This window comes from Strix aluco, chromosome 5 (genome assembly GCF_031877795.1).
Source record: "Strix aluco isolate bStrAlu1 chromosome 5, bStrAlu1.hap1, whole genome shotgun sequence".
Classification (NCBI taxonomy): domain Eukaryota; kingdom Metazoa; phylum Chordata; class Aves; order Strigiformes; family Strigidae; genus Strix; species Strix aluco.
Genome location: NC_133935.1, coordinates 2,683,474 through 2,703,371, shown reverse-complemented (window position 1 = coordinate 2,703,371; position 19,898 = coordinate 2,683,474). Strand labels below are relative to the sequence as shown.

Below are 19,898 nucleotides of genomic sequence, written 5' to 3'. Positions count from 1 at the left end.
GATAATGAGCTTTGAGACTTAACTAGCCAACGTTGAAGTGCTCTGACAGAAAACCACATGTATTATTTTCTTAATGCCTGGAAGATATTCCAATGCTTTTTTCTGTATTTCCTGTATGAGGAACTCAAGCATTCTGACAGGAGTTAGAGCGCAAACATTCTGCAACTGTCTTATGGTAGGACTAGGATTACTCTTTTCTACTCCTCTCTCTTCCTTCATCATGGTCTTATACCTTGTATAGAAGTTTGCTCCTTTTTCATTTCAAGACTACTCTGAAGAGAGACCGTTTCCCACCCACCTCAAACATCCACAGTGAAGGTAAGACATCTTCATCGTAACATCAACAGAATGAACCCCAGACTAGAAAGATCAAGGAATTGGATACCTCGGCATTTATTTTTATGCTGCATTTATTCTGCAATTACCTTCAAAATATAAATTTAACACCACAACAACCTCTTCCAGATCTCCCTGGCTTTTATATCTCAGTCAAAATACATTTCAGCATATCTTCAATACATAAAGAAAATGAAGGATAATCACGATAATTATTGGAAAAGCAGTCTTTCACACGTGCTTATATTGACAGATGACAAAACTAAAGACTTGGTTTGTCACTTTTGAAATAGAAGTCTGGTCGCCTGACCCTGAAACTTCAAGTTTGCTTTCAGAAAACTATTTATGTCCTAAGCAAATTGACCTGGTTATGAAAAAAAGCCCAGACACAAACAAAAAGTCATTTTTTCAATACAAAAGCAAACTATTAAATGACATTTGTTTTTCATTGAATCATCTTAACTTTGTTTAGAGACTTTCCAAATAACTAGTAAAACCCTGACAATTCTTCCTGATTAAATTTTGAATTTAAATGGGACCTTCAAAAGAAGGCTACAAAAAACCATATAAACTATCCTTTTTTTTTTTTTCTCCTTGGAATGCATCATATAACAATTAACTGAATGTGTATCCTTGCTGATGCAGGGCAGAACATTTTCCAAATGCATAACTGACAACAATATTTACAAGAATGGCCATTAGCAAAAAATTTATGAGCTCAACTGAACAAAACCACTGACTAGGTGCTCTTCAAGTATGAAAGTGAAACATGCAAGATTCACAAACAAAACATCTTCTCTGTTTTGGTATAAAATTCACTGCATGTTGCACTAGACAACAGATCTATTAAAAAAAAAGAAAAAAACCCCACATTTTATATAGTACTCACAAGCATTAGTCATACAAGTCTTCCTAGCGTGACCCAATAACCAAAGTCTTCAAGACTATATTCTGAGTTAACTTTATTTCAAAAATCTCCACAAACCAGCCCACAAGTATAAATTAGTTCACATTCTAGAACCTGGTTTCATTAATAAAAAAAAAAACCAAAAACAGACCATGATTTTAAAATTCCTGTCTGTATCTTCAACAAAAATGTAGTCTTATTTTAGCAGCAAAACAGTCAGTTAAAGTATTGTGAAAATTATCTCTATACCAAGTTACTAACTTCTAAATAGATCCTCATTTACTGCTTATTAGCATCACAGATTTAGGTATTTTAATAGAGATTTACACTAGAAAAACACCCAATTAAGAGGGAGAAAGAAAATCTAAAGATACATACGACCACTCAGACTCCAACTGCTCTTTGTAGACTTTCAGGACACGAAGAGGCACAGTCAAGTTCCCAGGATCCAGAAGTTCTCTCACTTTCTCTGAATCAAGGCAGGTGAACAGGACCATACAGCAATAGGCAACTATTTTCTCATCACTGTACATTAGGCATGTCCTTCAAGAGAAAATAAGGAGTTAAGACAGTAAATTAAAACTGACCCTGGAAAAACAGACTAGTGGCATTCAGCTTGTTGAGTTGTTGTTCTTTGCTGTCTGTTAGAGAATGGAGCACGCTCCAAAAACACACTCAGAATGATTATCAAATTGAATGAATGTGCCTTTGTTACTAGCTCACTATGAAAAAACTGGCCAAACACATCAACAACATTGTCATGTGTCTGCACAAATTCGTTTATATAATATTTCATTACATATATGTCATCAAACCTCCAGGAAAATATTCCGGTGACGTTATGAGGGGGGCAAAAGGATTGGAAGACATAGAGATTAAGTCACTTTTGTAGATTCCATCTGATCCACAAATACTGACAGGTCTGCACACCAGCAAAGTGAATAAAGAAAAAGCTGTGTTCTTGGAAATGAGTATAACCACTTGAAAACACCACTGAAATAAAGCTTATATTGAAGCTCACAATTTGAACTAGAGTTGTCTTCCAGTTTCTGTTAAATTAAATCAATTTACTGTTAGTTTAGAACAAGCAGGTTTTTAAAAAGGACCTGACCCCTGCGGTTGACTAACAAAAAAAAAAAAAAAAACATCTACAGGATATGGTCTCAACCGTCCCATTCTCACCAAAGTTATTTTTCAAAGTTTCATGGTGCTAGTAGAGGAACAACTATCGTGTATAAAAGATTTGAATATAACCACAGAAATTACATTAGAAAAAAACCCCTGCATCCATGCTTACAAGAAGAGATCTGGGAAAGCACACTTCCAAATGCTATTCTGGGAATCTCCATTTCCTGCTGCAATGTTTCCAAGAAACTGGAGACTACAACGAAGAGCTGAAAAAAACCCAGAAAAATATATTAACAGGAATTCAAAGAAACACTGATAAATTTCACACAAATTACTAACTTCAACATTACAGCTATTCACTGCAAAATCCATCTCAATTAAGCTTTGGGTGCAGTGTTTCATTGCTACTGTACATAAATATTTGCATTTTTTCTTCTAATGCAAATAATTTTACAACATATTCTAGAGTTATACCCAAAACAAATCTTTTTTTTTCCTCAGACTTCTATCAATATCAAACATTGGTAACTAGTGATTACAAGAGCTAATTGACTCTGGCAAGGTTTAAGACAGATTGAAATCAACAACAGCTTGGAGCTACGCTTAGCACAAACTGAAGCAGCCCCATGCTCAACCAGTGGCTGCCACATGGCAGTGGTTGTTCTGCGTCTTCCAGATCTGAGGGCGCTTTCTTCTTTGTATTAAATTAACACAAATAGGCCGCCTGTCATCACCTGAACTCCACAAGAGCAGCTCTGCCTGCTACTAAGAGAGCTCCCTAGACACCCTCCCTAAGCTGGCCAGAGACAGCTTGAAAATTCTGTTGTAGCAGGTAAAGCCAGAGCAAGAGAACTGAATCTGTTCCCTCACTACCCACATTTACTTCTATTTAACTGGACAAAACATTATATAATATAATGATGTGCCCAATACCTTCTGATTTCTATCCCAGAAAAATTAAAACTCTCAATAACTCTGCCTGCAATTTTAACACTGAATTTAATACGGCAGATTTCTACCATCGCTTTAAAGGTTCTCTCAATACAGACTTAAAATATAGGAAGATGGTATTTCATCATACAAGTTAATATCCTAGAGCCCACCAAAAGATGTAAATTAATGAAAAACAAAAGCATGAACTCACAGACCTCACAAAATTAAAACACTTTTCTTGGCCCTGTTGACAGCTCTCAGTAGCCTGACCCTTATTAATAGGTTGGCAAAGAAACTTAAAATTAAATGTTAAAATGCAGTTTAACAGATATTACAAACAGCAGCCTATTACAGATGGAGGTGGCCAATATTGCCAGGTTCTGAAAATATAAAATTAGGTCTCTTTGAAAGGTGCTGTGCCAACTGGCAGCCAGATTTCCTACAGAGGTCTGGGCATGACATGTATCCTCTTCAGAACAAAAAATGAGGTCACTTGGGCTTAGAGAATAGTAACTTTTCCCTCCATATATGTATTTTTTAAGCCCAAAATATGTGTGTCCTCTCCATAATGCATTTTGAGTCATATTCTCCTTTATGCTTTAGTTCTGAATATCTCTGTTCTCTCTCTCCCTGCACATCTGCACTTTTTTTATTATTTTCTGCTCGTCATTATACTTCTGCTTCTCCCATCCATCTGGTTCCCACCTTGCTGACTCAGAATTCTTCTGAAGGACAGCAAGCAAGGGCACGCTACTTTTCTAGTGGACATTTTATGGAAATACTTCCCTGCTAGGAAAAAAACTAACAAGGCAGTAAATCCTAGGAACAGGGTTTTATTCTTCTTGGTGAACTCCTTACCTACTCTACTATGAGAAAGATACCTCAAAGAGACATGAGGCTGGTTGATTACACTCCAATCTTGACCTGAAATTTGCTTGACCTTTTTCAGCTATCAATTACACTTTGGTCATTAGAGATTAAGCTGTCAAAAAAATACTACAGACCGGCGGGGGGGGGGAGTTAAAGATGCTTTAAAAGTTGCCTTGCTGTAACAAAGATGAAATGCTATGAACATGTTTGCAGTATAATAAATATCTACGAATTCTCCATTAATCACACACTGGAGTCATAATATTTGTGAAAGCAACCAACACTGCCCTTCAGTTGTGATGTCCTGAACAAGCAAGGAGGATCCAGAAAAAGGTCACCAAAGAGAAAAAAAAAAGTTTTATCTGTAAGTGCTTGTTTTTCACCAGTAATGGTTAATATTTTTCTTCTAATTAGAGGGCATAAATCAATATATGGGCAAGCAGATAATCTGTGAGACAAAAGCTACTGTTTCTATTCACAACTAAGCAGAAGAAGAGGATGTCTTGATAATGCAACACTTCCCCATGCAAATAATCTCAGGAATTTAAAAGAAAGATGTGATTCTACAAACACCTGAGGTAATTGAGCTAGGCCAGGAGTACAGATTACACACACAGGACCTAGGTCACAATCTGTCCAATCAATTTATGTGCTCTGTCACAACTACAATGCATCTGCTGCACTGCTTCTGCAGTGCCTGAACTCCTTTTCCATACCAAAAAAAAAAAAAAAAAAAAAAAGTAATTCATATTACAAAAAAATAAAACTCATTTCAGAGTGTGATGCCAGGTCAGTGACATACGCCAAACACGGTTCGTGTACTGGAGTGTCAATACTTACGTTTTGGCTTCTATGATCACGGATCTACCTTTGAGAAGCCAGGTCTGCTGGGAGCTGATGGGATTCACCTGACCAAGGGGGGGCAAGAGGGTCTTCACCAACAAGCTGGACAGACTTATAGGGTCAGACCCCACCTGGGGAACTCTGTCCAGCTCTGGAGTCCACAGTATAAGACAGACATAGATCTGTCAGAGTGAGTCCAGAGGAGGCCACGAAAATGGTCCAAGGGCTGGAGCACCTCACCTGTGAGGACAGGCTGAGAGAGTTGGGGGCGTTCAGCCTGGAGAAGAGAAGGCTCCTGAGAAACCTTTCAATATATAAAGGGGGCTTATAAAAATGAGGGAGGGAGACTTTTTACCAGGGCCTGTCATGAAAGGACAAGGGGCAACAGTTTTAAACTGACAGAGGGTAGGTTTAGATTGGATATAAGGAAGAAATTTGTGATGATGAGGATGGTGAGGCCCTGGCACAGGTTGCCCAGAGAAGCTGTGGCTGTCCCCTCCCTGGAAGGGTTCAAGGCCAGGTTGGACGGGGCTTTGGGCAACCTGGGCTAGTGGAAGGTGTCCCTGTCCATGGCAGGGGGTGGGACTGGATGATCTTTAAGGTCTCTTCCAACCCAAACCATTCTGTGATTCTATGTGCCATGTCCAGCAGTCACAGATGGAAAGTTAATGATGACGAGGGGCAAACAGCATTAAAAGCCATTATAGAACCACAACCAGAGTAGCTCATCACAGCGTGTTCTCTGAATCACATCACAGTATTATCTGGGTGGTTATGCTTAAAATAACAAACACACACTCTCCCTGAAAAGCCCACAGGTGCACCTGGTGGTCTTGGAGTACGCAAATGTCTCATATGCAGTGTTTGTCTCCAAAGAAGATTTCAGAGAAAGCGTACTAACCTAGCACCAAGCTACCAAGTGACAGTGAATTTTGATACGAGCATTGTAAATCTATACCTTGGTATTTATGCTTTAATTAAGAACCCTCCCCAAATCCAACCAGAGCTGTTAATTCACAGCAAGGTATGCATGCGTTAAAAAATGCAAATGCTACAATAAAAGTGAAGTATTGCATTCACAATTATTGAAGCCTCTTCTTAGCATCTAATTTCCATGTTTCTATTTTTTGTTTCACCTCTATTGGACTTGACTGCTGCAACATATGATTGAACTATGCTTAGAAATCTGTGGAATACAGAGGCTGCTTTTCTCCTCTCCAATAATTTCATTGTCCTTACAGCAAAAGCAAGAAAATCTAGAAGCTGATTAAGACAGGCTGCATTGCACAGTGTAGCAGCTGAAACCATTTTGCCATCCATTCAATAAGTCATGTGCTTTCTGAAAAGGGGAAGGAAAAAAACAATCAAAAGAAAAAAAATAGATGACAAGACTATTTCACTTTTTCCCTGAAAACATACAGATCTTTATGAAGCTAAAAACTAATTGTCAACCACTCTTTCCAGCTGCATTAGCTAGTATTTGGGAAATACTACTCATAACAATTATAAAAAGAAGTCTGTCTTTTCCATAGGACTGATTTATTTAACAACTTAAGTCCACCCCCTAGCTGCTGGTTTCTATAAGCACTGACTTTAACAAATAACTCTGTTGCTATCAGCACAGCTAAATTTTAATTTAAAAATATTACGCTGTGTGTGGTCAACAAGACTATTTTTAACCTGATGGTCAACCACTGTGAAATTACATGTACTAAGATGTAACTTCCGATACACACATCGACCCTAGAGATGAAGAAAAATTTTCCCCCCATTGAGATTTCAATGGTTCCTATGAAAGCAGGATGTTCTTTAGCAAATGCAAATACTCAGATTACATGTTGCTTTCACAACCATCCTGCAACGGGTTATGGAGAATTTTCTAGGTTCAACGAAAATAATCTCTTTATACAACAGGGCAATGTGTACAAGGGGAAACACTGACGAATTTTGGTACCTAAACGTTTGTCTACATGTAAACTGATCTTTCAGAGTCACTCAATGCCACCCTTGCAAGAGGTGAGGCAGCTGATACCTTATGGCCCTGTGTGAGGATGGCTTAAACGCACTCCAGCAGTTCAGCACCTTCAAGACCACAGCTCCATTTATTCCCTTCAATCTCTTATGATCACACATTAACTGAACCAAGCTCTAGCGCACACTTTTCATTTCACAGTTATATTGCAGTACTACCCAGATGGCCTGAAGGACACACATGAACCTTTCACAGGCCTGACCCTGCGTCCTGCTCTCACAAATTTCACGCAGCGTCATTTTCAGAATCAGATTGTGTATTAGATGAAAACTTAAATCCTTGAAGTTATTCAGACAAAGAATTTAAGCATTATGATTTTAAAACTCAATACATATTTCCTTCTGCTCCACATGGTTAGGTGATAATATTTCCAGAAAAATTTATTAAAGTTTCAGTACTAAAGTTAGAAGAGTTTATTGCTGGTAAACCTCTATCAACAAGATTAACTGCTATTTTTCCCCCCCAGTATCTTTCCTGATTAATGTTATTACACCACATACTTTGATGTAACGTATATTATTTAAATGTTTATATGCATGAACATTGTTATGTCTTCCTTCCAGAACATGAGTTCTTTCCTGGTGGATAATCAGGCTTCTCTTTCAAATTCTTACTACAATTTCTCTAGTCAAGAACAAGAGCCCGTGAACTTGCTCACCATTGCCTTTGAAAAACCTTGAACTCGGCTGCAGACACAATAGTCATAAGAAGAGATTCCCATTCTTTTCATTTGGGGCAGACAGCACAGAGATAGTTACAAGTACAATCCTCTGCCTTTACCAGAGTTATATAGAGATATAAAATAAATCCAATCAAAGCACGTATAAAGCTGTACAACATCACTTGCCAGATTGCAAGCAGAAAGCTGGCAAACTTTAATGCTTTGCTATTAACTATGCACGAAAGATAGAGCTGGTGTGCCCCCTCTACACTGGGGGCACACACAAAGCTTTACAAGCACTTAGACCAAATCACAGCCCTCCAACAGCCTGGAGACCTTCTAAGTTGCCCGTGAGCTTTAAAAATCTAAATTGTGGCCTGCGAGCCATTACACAGACCACCTTTGGTTGTTTGTAAACAATGGCAGAATGTTTTGTGATATATTGCCACCCCTGGAAAAATAAAACCTTCAACTCAGCATAAGGTGTAGACCTCTATTACTATAAAATGTTACTTTCCACCACTATCATCCGGTCATTGACTTGTTTCCTTGTGGCTGCAAGTTAAAGCAACTTCCAGTCATAAAAAGAGTTATTTGCCTCTTCACCACCATGAATCATACCACAAATACTGATGAAAATGTATTTTCCTTGGAAAACAGTCTGTCTAGACTACTCAAATTGAATGTACAATACATATATGGGCTCTGTCATTTAAAGTTATTAAAATAGTGCTTAGTATTTTATTTCTGTAAATAAAATGAACGTCTAGCTACCGATTATATTTCCGCCTTGATCATACTGCACTTGCTGCAGCGCAGACTAGTAACCCATTTTTACCATCTGTGAATACCAAGAATGTTGTGTTTAATAAGTTTCTGTTCCCACTCCTCATCTCCTCCACCTCCAAAAGAAAGTAACACACTTATTTTTTTTCTTTTCCTTCAGAAATGCCAACTCTAATATTAACAGAACATTATGTGCAGTGACTGGACAACCATTCTGTTCTTGGAAGATAAACGTCTAGGCAAAATATCAACACTTTGTTCTTACTAAAAAGGAGAATTTGACACAAAGGCAAGAAAAATCCCCACCACGCTATTAAATGTGGAGCTGCAAGTGAATTAGAAGGGAGCTGGAAGAAACCATCAGATCACTCATCAGATTGGCCTCTGATGCAAATTCAGTTCTAATGAGATCTCATCATGATAGATTCAAAAAAGTTTATTTGGGCATTTACTAGGAGAAGACGCAGTTTGACAGTCCACTGCCTGACATGAGATCAGCTGCATACTGACTCCTAGTCACACAGTATTAGCAATGCTTGTTAAATGCAGTAACAGCATCATTCTCTTTATCTGCTGGTATTTTAATTGCATCATTTTATTTTTAGAAAGTAAACACTGTAAGTGTGGTCATTCCTTTAATAAATTATCTATTAAAGTCTAAAGGCATAATAAATGGGACTCCTGTTATATCCCCACAAGCAGCAAAAACACATGCCTGAGATTACTCTCCTATGTGAAGTAAAATAGGTGTAAGTGCTTGCAGACTTGGGAACTGCACTTACAAGCTTCCTGCACGCATTAGGATGTAAAAATCTTTTTCTTGAATCAACCTAAAAACTGAGCCTAAATCTAACAGACAATGTCTCTTTAAAGACCCTGCTGTAGCAAAATCAGCAAGTTTGAAAGTACTGGGGAGTCTCAACCTGGACTTAAACCATGCCAGGAAACCAAGAAAAATAACAAAAAAGACTGGCCACCCACTATGTGTTATTCGTGGTATCTAACCATATGACACACTACTACATGATACCTTGTACAGGTCTTAAAAAAAAAAAAAAGAAAATTAACATGTAAAATACTAACCAAGATTATGAGCAAATTTCTCCAATTATTTTTGATGGCATACTGTGGATGTTGTTTCATTTAAACCAAAATTTCCACTGAAGTGCTTCTATTTTCCCTAGAAAAGCTAAATGACCTTTTTCTGTAAGTCTGGGGAAAGGGTATCAGACTTTTTTTTCCCCTTGGACCATTTATATTCTGTGTCTGGCTAATAAATGGATCATGGTCCTTCTGAAATAGACAGAGATCAACAAGAAAACTTACATTTAGTATTTTTACTTGCATACCCACATTAATATACAGCACCAGTTTTAGTGACCACAATTTTAGGCATTAACAGTTATTTTTACTTATTTTTCATACCTATCAAGGCAGCTTGCCTCTTCTCATTGTCTTGTTATGGTCCCTTCCATATCACACAAGATGTAGGTGCAAAGAATGGAAGAAAGGGCAAGAACTTGACGTTACAAGATTTGTACCAGACTTTTCCTTTCTACACTGGCAAGATTCCCTAAAATTCTCATTGAAAAGTGAAGGACAGGCATGAAGAATTTCTCTCCAAGCCCAATGCTGCCACTAAAAAAGGACGCTGCAGAATGGAAGAATTTTGTAGCTTGTGTCTGGAAAGCCACGGTTGCAGACAGCCCTCTCCTTTTCCACCAGAACAACGCTCATGTAACTGGAGAGTCTGGAAGCTGCACTGTGGCAATGATCATCAAAAGGGTGAGAGAATGCCATAGTAAAATTCTACATAATTATAACTAACTGGATTTTTATCCAAACAGGTGGCAGTTTACCCGAAGACAAGCAGATGCCTCGCGTTGTTTTTTTTTGCCTGGATCTTCCTCCACCTCCTTTCCATCCCACTTCCATCTTCCCTTTCCCTGGAGGAAGAACCATAGCACACTCTGCCCTCTGAGAGAGGCTCTTTGGTACAGGCATTTTCTCCCAGTATACATGAAAACAGGTAAGTTTCTTCTCCCTACATTATCTTTAGGATGCTCTGTCTTTAGGAAGCTCTCTGCATTAAAAGGTTTGTTTGCCCCATTCTTCCCACCTTGATCTTACCATCCTGATGTTCCTGCTGGGAAAAACAAAACCAACCTAGATCTGGTCATATCCTGTAACAACATAATGTAATCTTTACAATAAATGTATCCTTTACCTCTTCCCCGACACAGCCACAGGCAGGGAAGAAGCGTGTGACCTGCACTATGCCCATCACTGCCAATAACCACAGGATCTATCAGGGGCAGTGTTTAATTGGCAAACCCCACTGATGCCTGCCCTTTTCTGCCCAAAGCCTAGCAGCACGTTACAAGATAAAGACGGGTTTCTCTTCCTGTCTTTGATGTAGAGGGAAGCTAGAAACAGCCACCGAGCAGCTGCTGTAAGGTAAAATGATCAAAATATGACGGCCCTGCTCACATCAGAGCTGCCCTGCGCAGCGCCTGGTTCAGCACACAATGTCAGAGCAAAGCAAAACCACCACAAAAACTTTTTCCATCAAAAGAAAAGGCAGGGAATCAATTTTCCATCCATAACAGAACAGTCTTCCTCCCCACCACCTCCCCCCTTACAGTCAACCAACAGCAACCATCTTAAATCTACAGATATTTCTGTAAGTTTTGATTCACATATATATATATGTAGATGAGAAACCTGCCTCATTATGAATCTTGCTGACATTATTTGCTGGTAGGGTAGGGGACAGTAAAGAGCAAGGAAGGAAGGAAGGAAGAAAAGGGCTTACAGAACACTGTATTTAAAGGTCCACAGAAATACAGGCATTACTGTTCATTTCAAGCCTCAACCAAAGTAACCAGAAACCATTCTAATTAAATAGACATCAGCAAACTCCCATTTCCTTTGTGCTCCAAGTGGATATCGGTCCACATTATAAAACCACTATGCATGTGTCATAAATCAGCAACATCTTGGCAGGCTTTACTAGAAAGCCTCCAAATTGCAGGAGCAAGAAAAAAAACAAAACAGCTATACACACTGCCTAAAAGCAGTATCAGCAAGGAGAAAAGGGAAACCTGCAAGGCAGCCCACTGACCTACTAATTGTTGTAACTTCAGGATATTAGCTCAGGTTAGTATCTCTCCTAGAAGGAGCAAAATGATTTACATTGGCTCTGAGACAGTCACCGCCTCTGTCTCCCAGTACAGCCATAAAATTTTTTTTCCATGAGTACGTACCATGGAAAGGACAGTTTTGATCATCAGTGCAACAAGCATCGAACTGCTAGAAAGCACCATTTTTTTGTCACTATTTCAAAGCCTGCTTCCAATGCCACCCATGTCATCAGTATCTGACACGTGAACCTTATTAGGCAGGATCTGGTCTGTACTTCAAACTGTACCTCAACAAGCCACTGCAATAATACACTTTTCATCTCAGAGCCACGGTAAATAAAGTAATTCAGCTCAGCACAGCTTCAATCAGTCAGTCACTGCAGAAGCAACAGGACTTGAGTAAAGAATCAAGCCCTAGGTAGGGAAAAAACCCACTATCAAGAACCACTGGATTCAAACTCAGTAGGATATTTACAGAATCACAGAATCATTTAGACCTGAGTTAGGAAAAGGTTTTAAAAGAAGAGGGACTAACAAGGGATTAAATGCAGCAGGCTGGAGCTTACTATATTTGGACACAAGATCCTACAACTACAGTTGCCTGTGGTATCAAGGGTCTAGCAATGACGATCCAGGGCCTGTTGGAAGCCCCACTCCATCCTCCTCACCTCACATTAAGATAAGAAAATGTTGCATTTAAATAGTATCCCTGGTCCTAAAGCTGCCCTCTTCAATGGATCTGAACTTGTGCTCCTCAAACCTCACTCCGCTCCAGATGTTATGAGAAAAAAAGAAACTAAGGCTTGAGTAAAGTCACAGCCAAGCCATGTGAGCGAACGCAGATGTGTCGGGCTGAAAACACTGGTAGCACTGGCGTTTATTCAAAATGACAGTTCCTGCTGTATCACAGAAATATAGTTTACTGTACTAACCCTGCAGGGCACAGTTAGTTGTACCTTTATGCACTGCACAAGATCCAAAGCGTGGGACTCTCAGTGCACAGAGCAAGAGTTAACCACAGGGGCAATACTAAACACACAAGAGCTCAAGAGAACTGAGTGTTTGCTAACTCAGGATGATTCAGTTTGACTTGTCTTAGGCCAGGTTTGGCTCTTTTCCTTCAGCAGACAGCTGAAAGAGGTGTAAAAGTTGGCTCCCTGTTTTGCAGTTTCTGAAAAAAGGCCAAAGAACAAAGACCTGGAACAATGACCTGAACTAAGGCCCACCCAAATCAGAGTCTTTTCACAGCATTTAAAGGATTTTGGACCAAACTATGAGGACAAAACTATGAGGACCAAACAGAAGATGGCATCGGGTTGACGTGCTCAGGAAGGGTGAAGCTTGCATGGCTGTAACCCTTGCTCTAGATGTTCTGAAGACAGACAGCTCGTTAAAAAGCCGTGACAACACTCACCAAAACACAGCACAGATAGAGCAGCTGTGAAGTTAAAACTGTGGTACAGGGCAGGACTGAGGCATTTTTGCATCTGGTAACTTACCATCACCCAGCAGCAAGAATGCCTCCGTCCTGCCTGGGCCATTCACTGGCAAAGGGGCAACTGTCTACTCAGAAAAACTTGTACTTGTTTCCTAGCATAGATGCTCCTGGGAGATGCTCACAGTCACCTTTCAAAAGCACTCAGACTCCCTTTCAATTAACAAATAAAATAAAACTTAAAAAAAAAAATTAATGAGCTAAACACAAAGAAACCAAAAAAACCCGAAGAACCTCAAATTGTACCAAGAGAACAAACCAATTACTTAAAACTTTCTTGTTTGGTAAAGTAGTAAAATGCTCTGAGCTATAATAATTAGGGGATAGCAAAACTCAAAAAAACAGAGGATTTTCTTAAACTATGGAAACATGAAACCAAAATCCCAATACAAGTGCAAATAGCAGTTTACTTCTACCAGATAATGTATCAACTGATTGTTAGGGCATACACTCTGCAAATGCTACAAAGACCATGAAAATCCCAATATTATTTTTACAGATTGGAAAAACACAAAGGCCAAAAACAACACCAATAACTCAAATAAAAAACTCATGCTTATGTTTACATAAAAGTTTGATGAGTATAATATATTCGTCACACTCCCACAATTATTCCCCGAAAATACTATAAATATTATTTTGACAATGTAATTATAGTTTTTACTTTAACAGTGGCAGCAAAGTACTGGCACCAATCCCCCATACAAAAAGCCTAGACAGACAAAGCAAAGATCACACATGGAAACTGGCAGCCCTTAAGATGAGGGCTGTCCCTTATTTATATGGCTAAAAAAAGTCTCTTTAAATTAGCATCTGGTTTATTTAAGCTGTAAAACATAGGTAGTTTAATTATGCTAGCAGTAAGCAAAAGGAAGCCCCAAATACAAAAATAAATGGAAGTGCAGATTTTTAAATTCTCTTTTCTTCCAAGCAACTGAGGCATGCTCCTTTCATGCTGCTTTTTGGGAATTAACTCCATGGACTGTGGGTCCATTCAGGAATTGCTCTCTCCCACTTCCTCTCCCTTGAAAAAAAAAGCTAGTATCAATATGAACTTAAATTGACAAATGTCACCTCTTAACAGTTTGTGATGTTTTGACTCTGTACAAGTAAATGGTTCAAGCTTTATAACCACTTACATTCTCATTTCACATAAATCAGCATGTAGCATATGACTCGTACGACAAATCTGCTGCGTAGTAATTTACAGTATTTGCTCACAAAAAAACCCTCAAAAACAAACCAACAACAACAAAAATCCCCAACAAAACAGTATGCTTTCTCCTCCAGAGATAAATAGAGGGCACTGATGTGGGAAGAGAGGAAGGATTAACGCTCCCTTCCTTAGTCCTGTTGGTTTATATTTAGTAGCCATTGTGTTTGAGTCTCCAGGATACAATATAAAAGTTACATCTTCTCCAACTGTAGTCACATTACAATCAAATCCATATAACCAAGCCCGTGTTCAGACAGCAAAAAAAGACCTCTGTTTATAGGCAATAAAACTTAGCAGTGGTTTCCCAAATGCATTGGGTGAGCTCTGGATATTCACTCTGCTGTGATGCCTGTCTAGTAAAAATTTACCGTTCCATCCCACTTTCCAGGCATATTTTAAAATATTTGTTTTTCATATATTAAATACAAGCAGTAATTTGGAAATGAAACCATTCAGTGCAACATGATTAGAGAAGTACAAAAATCAGTGTAAGCAGAATGCAAATTTTCTAAAGAATAAAATGAAACAGGAAAGATACTCCACAGGAAATAAAAAGAGAAGCACAAAACATGAGGGACAGACTCTTTTGGTCAATATTGGCATTCTTTAAAGAATATTTAGGTTCCATAGTTGACCACTCTGTTTCTCTTTCCTGTTAAATTAAAATACATTGCCGAATGACCAGTCATTCCAAATCATGAGGTACACACGCAAAAAAAGAAAGTATCAAAAATAGTCCATAGAGTCCTATGCCAGTACAGAAGCCCTAAATTCCCTGATTTTTAAACTAGCTGGTTGTGCAGAGATACCACTCAGATGCATTCTGAAAAGGTCTCAGTATTTACTTCGAGCTCCTTTTCCTAGTGGGACCAAAAGTAACAGTGCTGCTGTTGCCGTTGCCTTCTAGGAGAAGAAAATAAATAAATAGGTAAATAAATATTGACATGAATCAAGAAATGGTTAAGGACACAGGGCTGCCCACTTAAAGAAGAAGAAAGGAAAATCAATTTAGTGTTCTTTGCCAGGTTTGAGAACGTCACCTTCCCCTGCTTTTCCAGACCCTCAAAATTAGCCAGTCTCGGTTTTCCAGTGCAATTCCAATTTGCAAATGGCTGACTGCAAAACTAGGAACAGGTCAGAGCAAAGAAACATCTCACGTGTCAGTTCGCTGAGTGAGGACAGAACCGAAAGGTTTATTTCTCCTAGCGTCTCTTGAGGAAGTAGAAATCGCTTGAATCACTTAAATGGTATTCATTCATTTTTGTTTTCAGGAATACTTCTGCAAACATAACAACTCAAAGCTCCCTGTTTTACTCAGATTCTCCATCAGGAGAACAAAAACATTTCCTTTTCTATAAACCCTTGAAAATTACTTCCAATTAACAACTTTTTAGAGGGGATAAGCTACCCAATGCAGCTGCTGGGAATTTCTGATCTCCTCTTCCCTATTTCTTGTCAGAAATCTCTCATAACAAAATGTCAACATGATTTTCTAGTACTACACGAACTCCTACAGCTAATAATTCAGTGGCTTTTTAAACACAGCGTGCCTTCACCTGCAAGAGTTTACAAAGAAATCAATTATCCTTCTTTGCTCAATTGTGTGACATTCTCTGCAGACTTCAGGAGAAAGTTTTTACCTTGTTATTTCATCAAAGATGAAATGCTTCCGTCCCATCTGGCTTTTGCAAGAAATATCATCTCTGGAAGCTATATACAGCCTAGGTTCCTTACCTCTTATTTTTGAAGCACATGCACACCCTTACGTTTTTTTGTTTTGGTTTTGTTTTTAAATCTCTATGAAGACGTGATGTTGTTTTTATTTTCACAGAGTTCTGAATTCCAAGGTTACTTATTGTCATTTGTTCTACAGAGTACTTCTCTTCCACACTGACAGATTAAAAGGTACTTTCCAACACACTTTCTTCTTAGACTACAATCAACCCATTAGGCAGCAATGGGTCAAAACCAGTTGTTTTTTAATTAACTAGAAGAAAATACACATGATAGCTGATCAGGTCCAAATCAGTCTGAGTACTTAAAGAGCACTGACTGAAGCTGACAAGCTTACTCTTGTAAGTACATGGCATTTGGAGTATTTGAAAAATATTTCAAACAAGATATTCCATATTTTCCCACACTTCCTCCCTCAAGAAAGGAGGTGTGAACAGGTGTTAGACATACAATATTCACGTTGCTCACCATCCTACCAGAAAATGCTCAAGGTACTATAATAAGCACAGTATTAAAAAAATTTACATAGAGTCATCTTTCATCACTGCTTTTAAAGGCACATTTTAAATTCTGTTCCGAATAGAGTATCTGTAGCTGTTTAACTATACCTGAATGCTCTTCAGAAAATTGGAAGCAAAGTCAAATTCCTGTTCAAGGATTCAAGGTTATCATCCATTATAATTTACTCAACGTTTCTGGATGTCAAAACATTAAGAGCAGTGAACGACCTAAACTTTTGTATAACAGCTAGCACATCTGGGCCCTGATTTTGACCGAGATCTCCAGGAATACCCATGACATGAACATATTCTGTTACCATTCTCCCACTAACACATTTTTATGTGGCTTACCCTGGTTGGTTAAAACCCCTAAAAACGTAAAGAGGCATGGCATCAGCACAGCATAACAATAACAAGGCCCGTGCTGCTGGGTTTAAAGCTATCACCAGCTGCCTGGAACCGAGGAATGCTGGCGTGATGCTCCCAGCACCTCCCTCAGGCAGGCACAAACAGCAGCTGGTGTCGTGCAGTTGCACTCAGTTCTGCTCAGAGAGGACAATCAACTCATTCAGAGAACCTGCACAACAAACTGTCCCACGCAGGGCAGCTATCAGGCATTCAATGCCTTTTCATCCTAGAGGAGAGAAAAGTATTTTGGCAGATAAATACTTTTTAAGTAATTATGTTGGAATTCAAAGCACATTCTTCAGTACTGGCAATATTTTGAAGCGGTGAAAGGTTTGAGAAGATCTATTTACAAACAAAAAGATTAAAGCCCCTTCTGTCTGGGATGGGGTGTGGGTAGGAATCAATGAAAGGATCAAATGGGACCCAGCCTCTTGAACACAAGCTTGCTTCAAAACAGGCATGCCCTCACTGCAATTTATTAAGGAGAAACAAAGCTATCTGTTTTTTCCAGATTTCAGAGATGAATCCTAAATCCAGATCTCACACTCCGAAATCTAAAGATCCATCATCTTGACAAACCTCAATGTACCTTCCCAAAGGTCTGCTAGATTCTGCTGGAAAGCTTAAGATTTGCCATAGGAAAAAGAAAAAAAAAAACCCAACCCCACAACCAAACCAAGACACATGCTATGAAGTGAAGGAGATTTTCTACTTGGGCTTCTGACAAGGATATTTCCTATGTCTGCTGCAATCCCTAACATACTGAACTACTTCTTAGCTTTTAAGAGATCTGGGTCTGCTTTAAGTTCAGTTAAAGTTCATCTGGCAGCTTCATCAGCCTGCTCCTCTGGCAAGTGTTCTTGGTCTTTGTACCCACAGCAGAAAAACAAAAACCAACTTGCTATAATGATGCTTTTCTATTTTTAATTAAAAAAAAAAATAACTAAAACAAACGGGATGTGGAGAGGGTACTATGAAAATTCCATTAAATCTGTATTCTGGAGAGACTTTTTTTTTTTTCCTAAGACTCAAAGTAAAAATTTGAGTATCTTATTAGCCATTTGTTGGAAGACTGTGGTCTTAAATCAGTTAACGAAGAAACATAACGGGCCTTCTTGCATGCAGCATTTCCCCATGAGTAGGTACAGTTCCTGCACCTTCAATCCCTATTAAATTAATTCTTAACTGGGGAGGGGGGCACAGCATCTGTCATCTTCTCTGTCTTCCCACCAAGAATATCCAAGCTCTGTAATTTCAAAGGTTAAGTACCTCCTTAGACAATCACCCACTTCCTAGACTTTCAATATAGTTTTAATAACACTGAGATGAAGTCCAGTTTTCAGATACCATCCAAGAAGTACAGCACTTGGCTTTTTCTCTCTTTGACTGGGAAGTTCTACCTCTTGCAGAGAAAAGGAGGGAAGACTGCTGGAGCAAGAAGAAAACAGAGCACATTTACAAGTCCATGTGACTTATCTGACACAAATCAGTCTTGATGCTGCCCAGAAGGGCTACAAATTGTTCACCACTTGTTAAGCATCATTGCCCATCAACCCCTGAGCTCATTTAGCTGTTGGCTTTCACCACACAATTCCTTAGAGCAGGTTCCCTTCTCCAAGTACTACAGAATATGAATTGCTCGACAAATTACTACTATGTATTGTAAACAATTATGAGAAGAGAAACTAGGCTATGGAATGCAACTAAAACTAACGTGGGAAGTAAGAAGGGAGGAAGAGTGGGGACAAACAGTGACCTGTAGCAACACCACACAGGAAAGGCCTAAAAATGTTCTTTTAAAAAGCAAGATTATTATCACGGGGATGGCTGGCTTGCAGGTGGGGTTGGACAATCTTTATATCCCATGTGTATGAATTAACTAGTTGTTTTTAAACCGATCTGAAGCCTTGAAGAGCTACTCCAGGACAGACATACTAACTCACCTTCAGGTTTTCTGGCCCATTGCCTCAGTGGTTTATCATGTACCGAAAACAACAGCTTTTTCCACAGCTGGCTGGGACAAGTACGTTACAAGCATACAGGAATTTATCTAACTTTTTATAGCATTAAAAAACAAAAGACATATGCTGAAAACCTGCAGTAGAGTTGTGAAGCAAGGAGCCAAATTAACCACGTATATAACACTTGGGCCCAAGATAACTGTTAAAAAAAGTTTCTCCTAGCAGCGAAGAGGCAAAGGAGTTTGGATTTAAATGAATGCATCTTAGCAACAGTTTTTAATCACACAGCTTTGCACAGCACCTCCTTTTTGCTGCTTTGATCACTAATACATTGTTACAACAGGCAGTTCCTCCCCTTCCCTTGGAACCACCATACCGGTCACAGCAGTGGCCAGAGAATATATACTTTATTTCATTTCTGGTTTCATCCATTACAACTTGTACTACACCAAACTTTCCTATAAAAAATACCACACTATTCAGACTTGACAGTCTTAACAGTTACCAACAGATAAAAGAGTGAAAACATACCACAGATCAGGTTAAAATAAGTCTACATAAATAATTTTCAATCTCTCCTCTTCATAAATATAATAATGTTGGAACTTCAAATTTATTTCGCCTACAATTACTTGCTCTGGGAATGTGTCACAGGGACATGAACTGAAAGAGTGTTGTTCACTGTGCAATACAGCATTACCTCCTTATCCTTGTATTTTGTTGCTATGGAAGAAACATGAAGGTATTTAAAATACCTTAAGGATATAACAGGCACTCAGAGGGATCATCAAATCCAAGCAGCCATTTAAAGGAGGAAACGGGACACATATCCAAATGAACAACTTGAAATATTCCACTTAACACATAATTATCTGCTAGAACAAAATACTCATGCTACTCTGGTCTTGTGACCCGATTTCTGTGTGAAATATGAGGAGGAGAATC

General features: G+C 38.8%; 1 protein-coding gene across 3 annotated transcripts in view; it reads right to left on the bottom strand.

Annotated features, from left to right (window-relative positions):
• The window catches only part of ATXN10 (ataxin 10), a 103,820-nt gene that overhangs the window by 72,152 nt on the left and 11,770 nt on the right, over positions 1 to 19,898 (bottom strand). For all 3 annotated transcript variants that reach the window (XM_074825626.1, XM_074825627.1, XM_074825629.1), the window contains exons 4-5: positions 2,541 to 2,637; positions 1,622 to 1,786 (exon numbers count right to left, since the gene is read on the bottom strand). In XM_074825626.1, the coding sequence (XP_074681727.1) occupies positions 1,622 to 1,786; positions 2,541 to 2,637 (262 nt within the window). The remainder of the gene's footprint in view (positions 1 to 1,621; positions 1,787 to 2,540; positions 2,638 to 19,898) is intronic.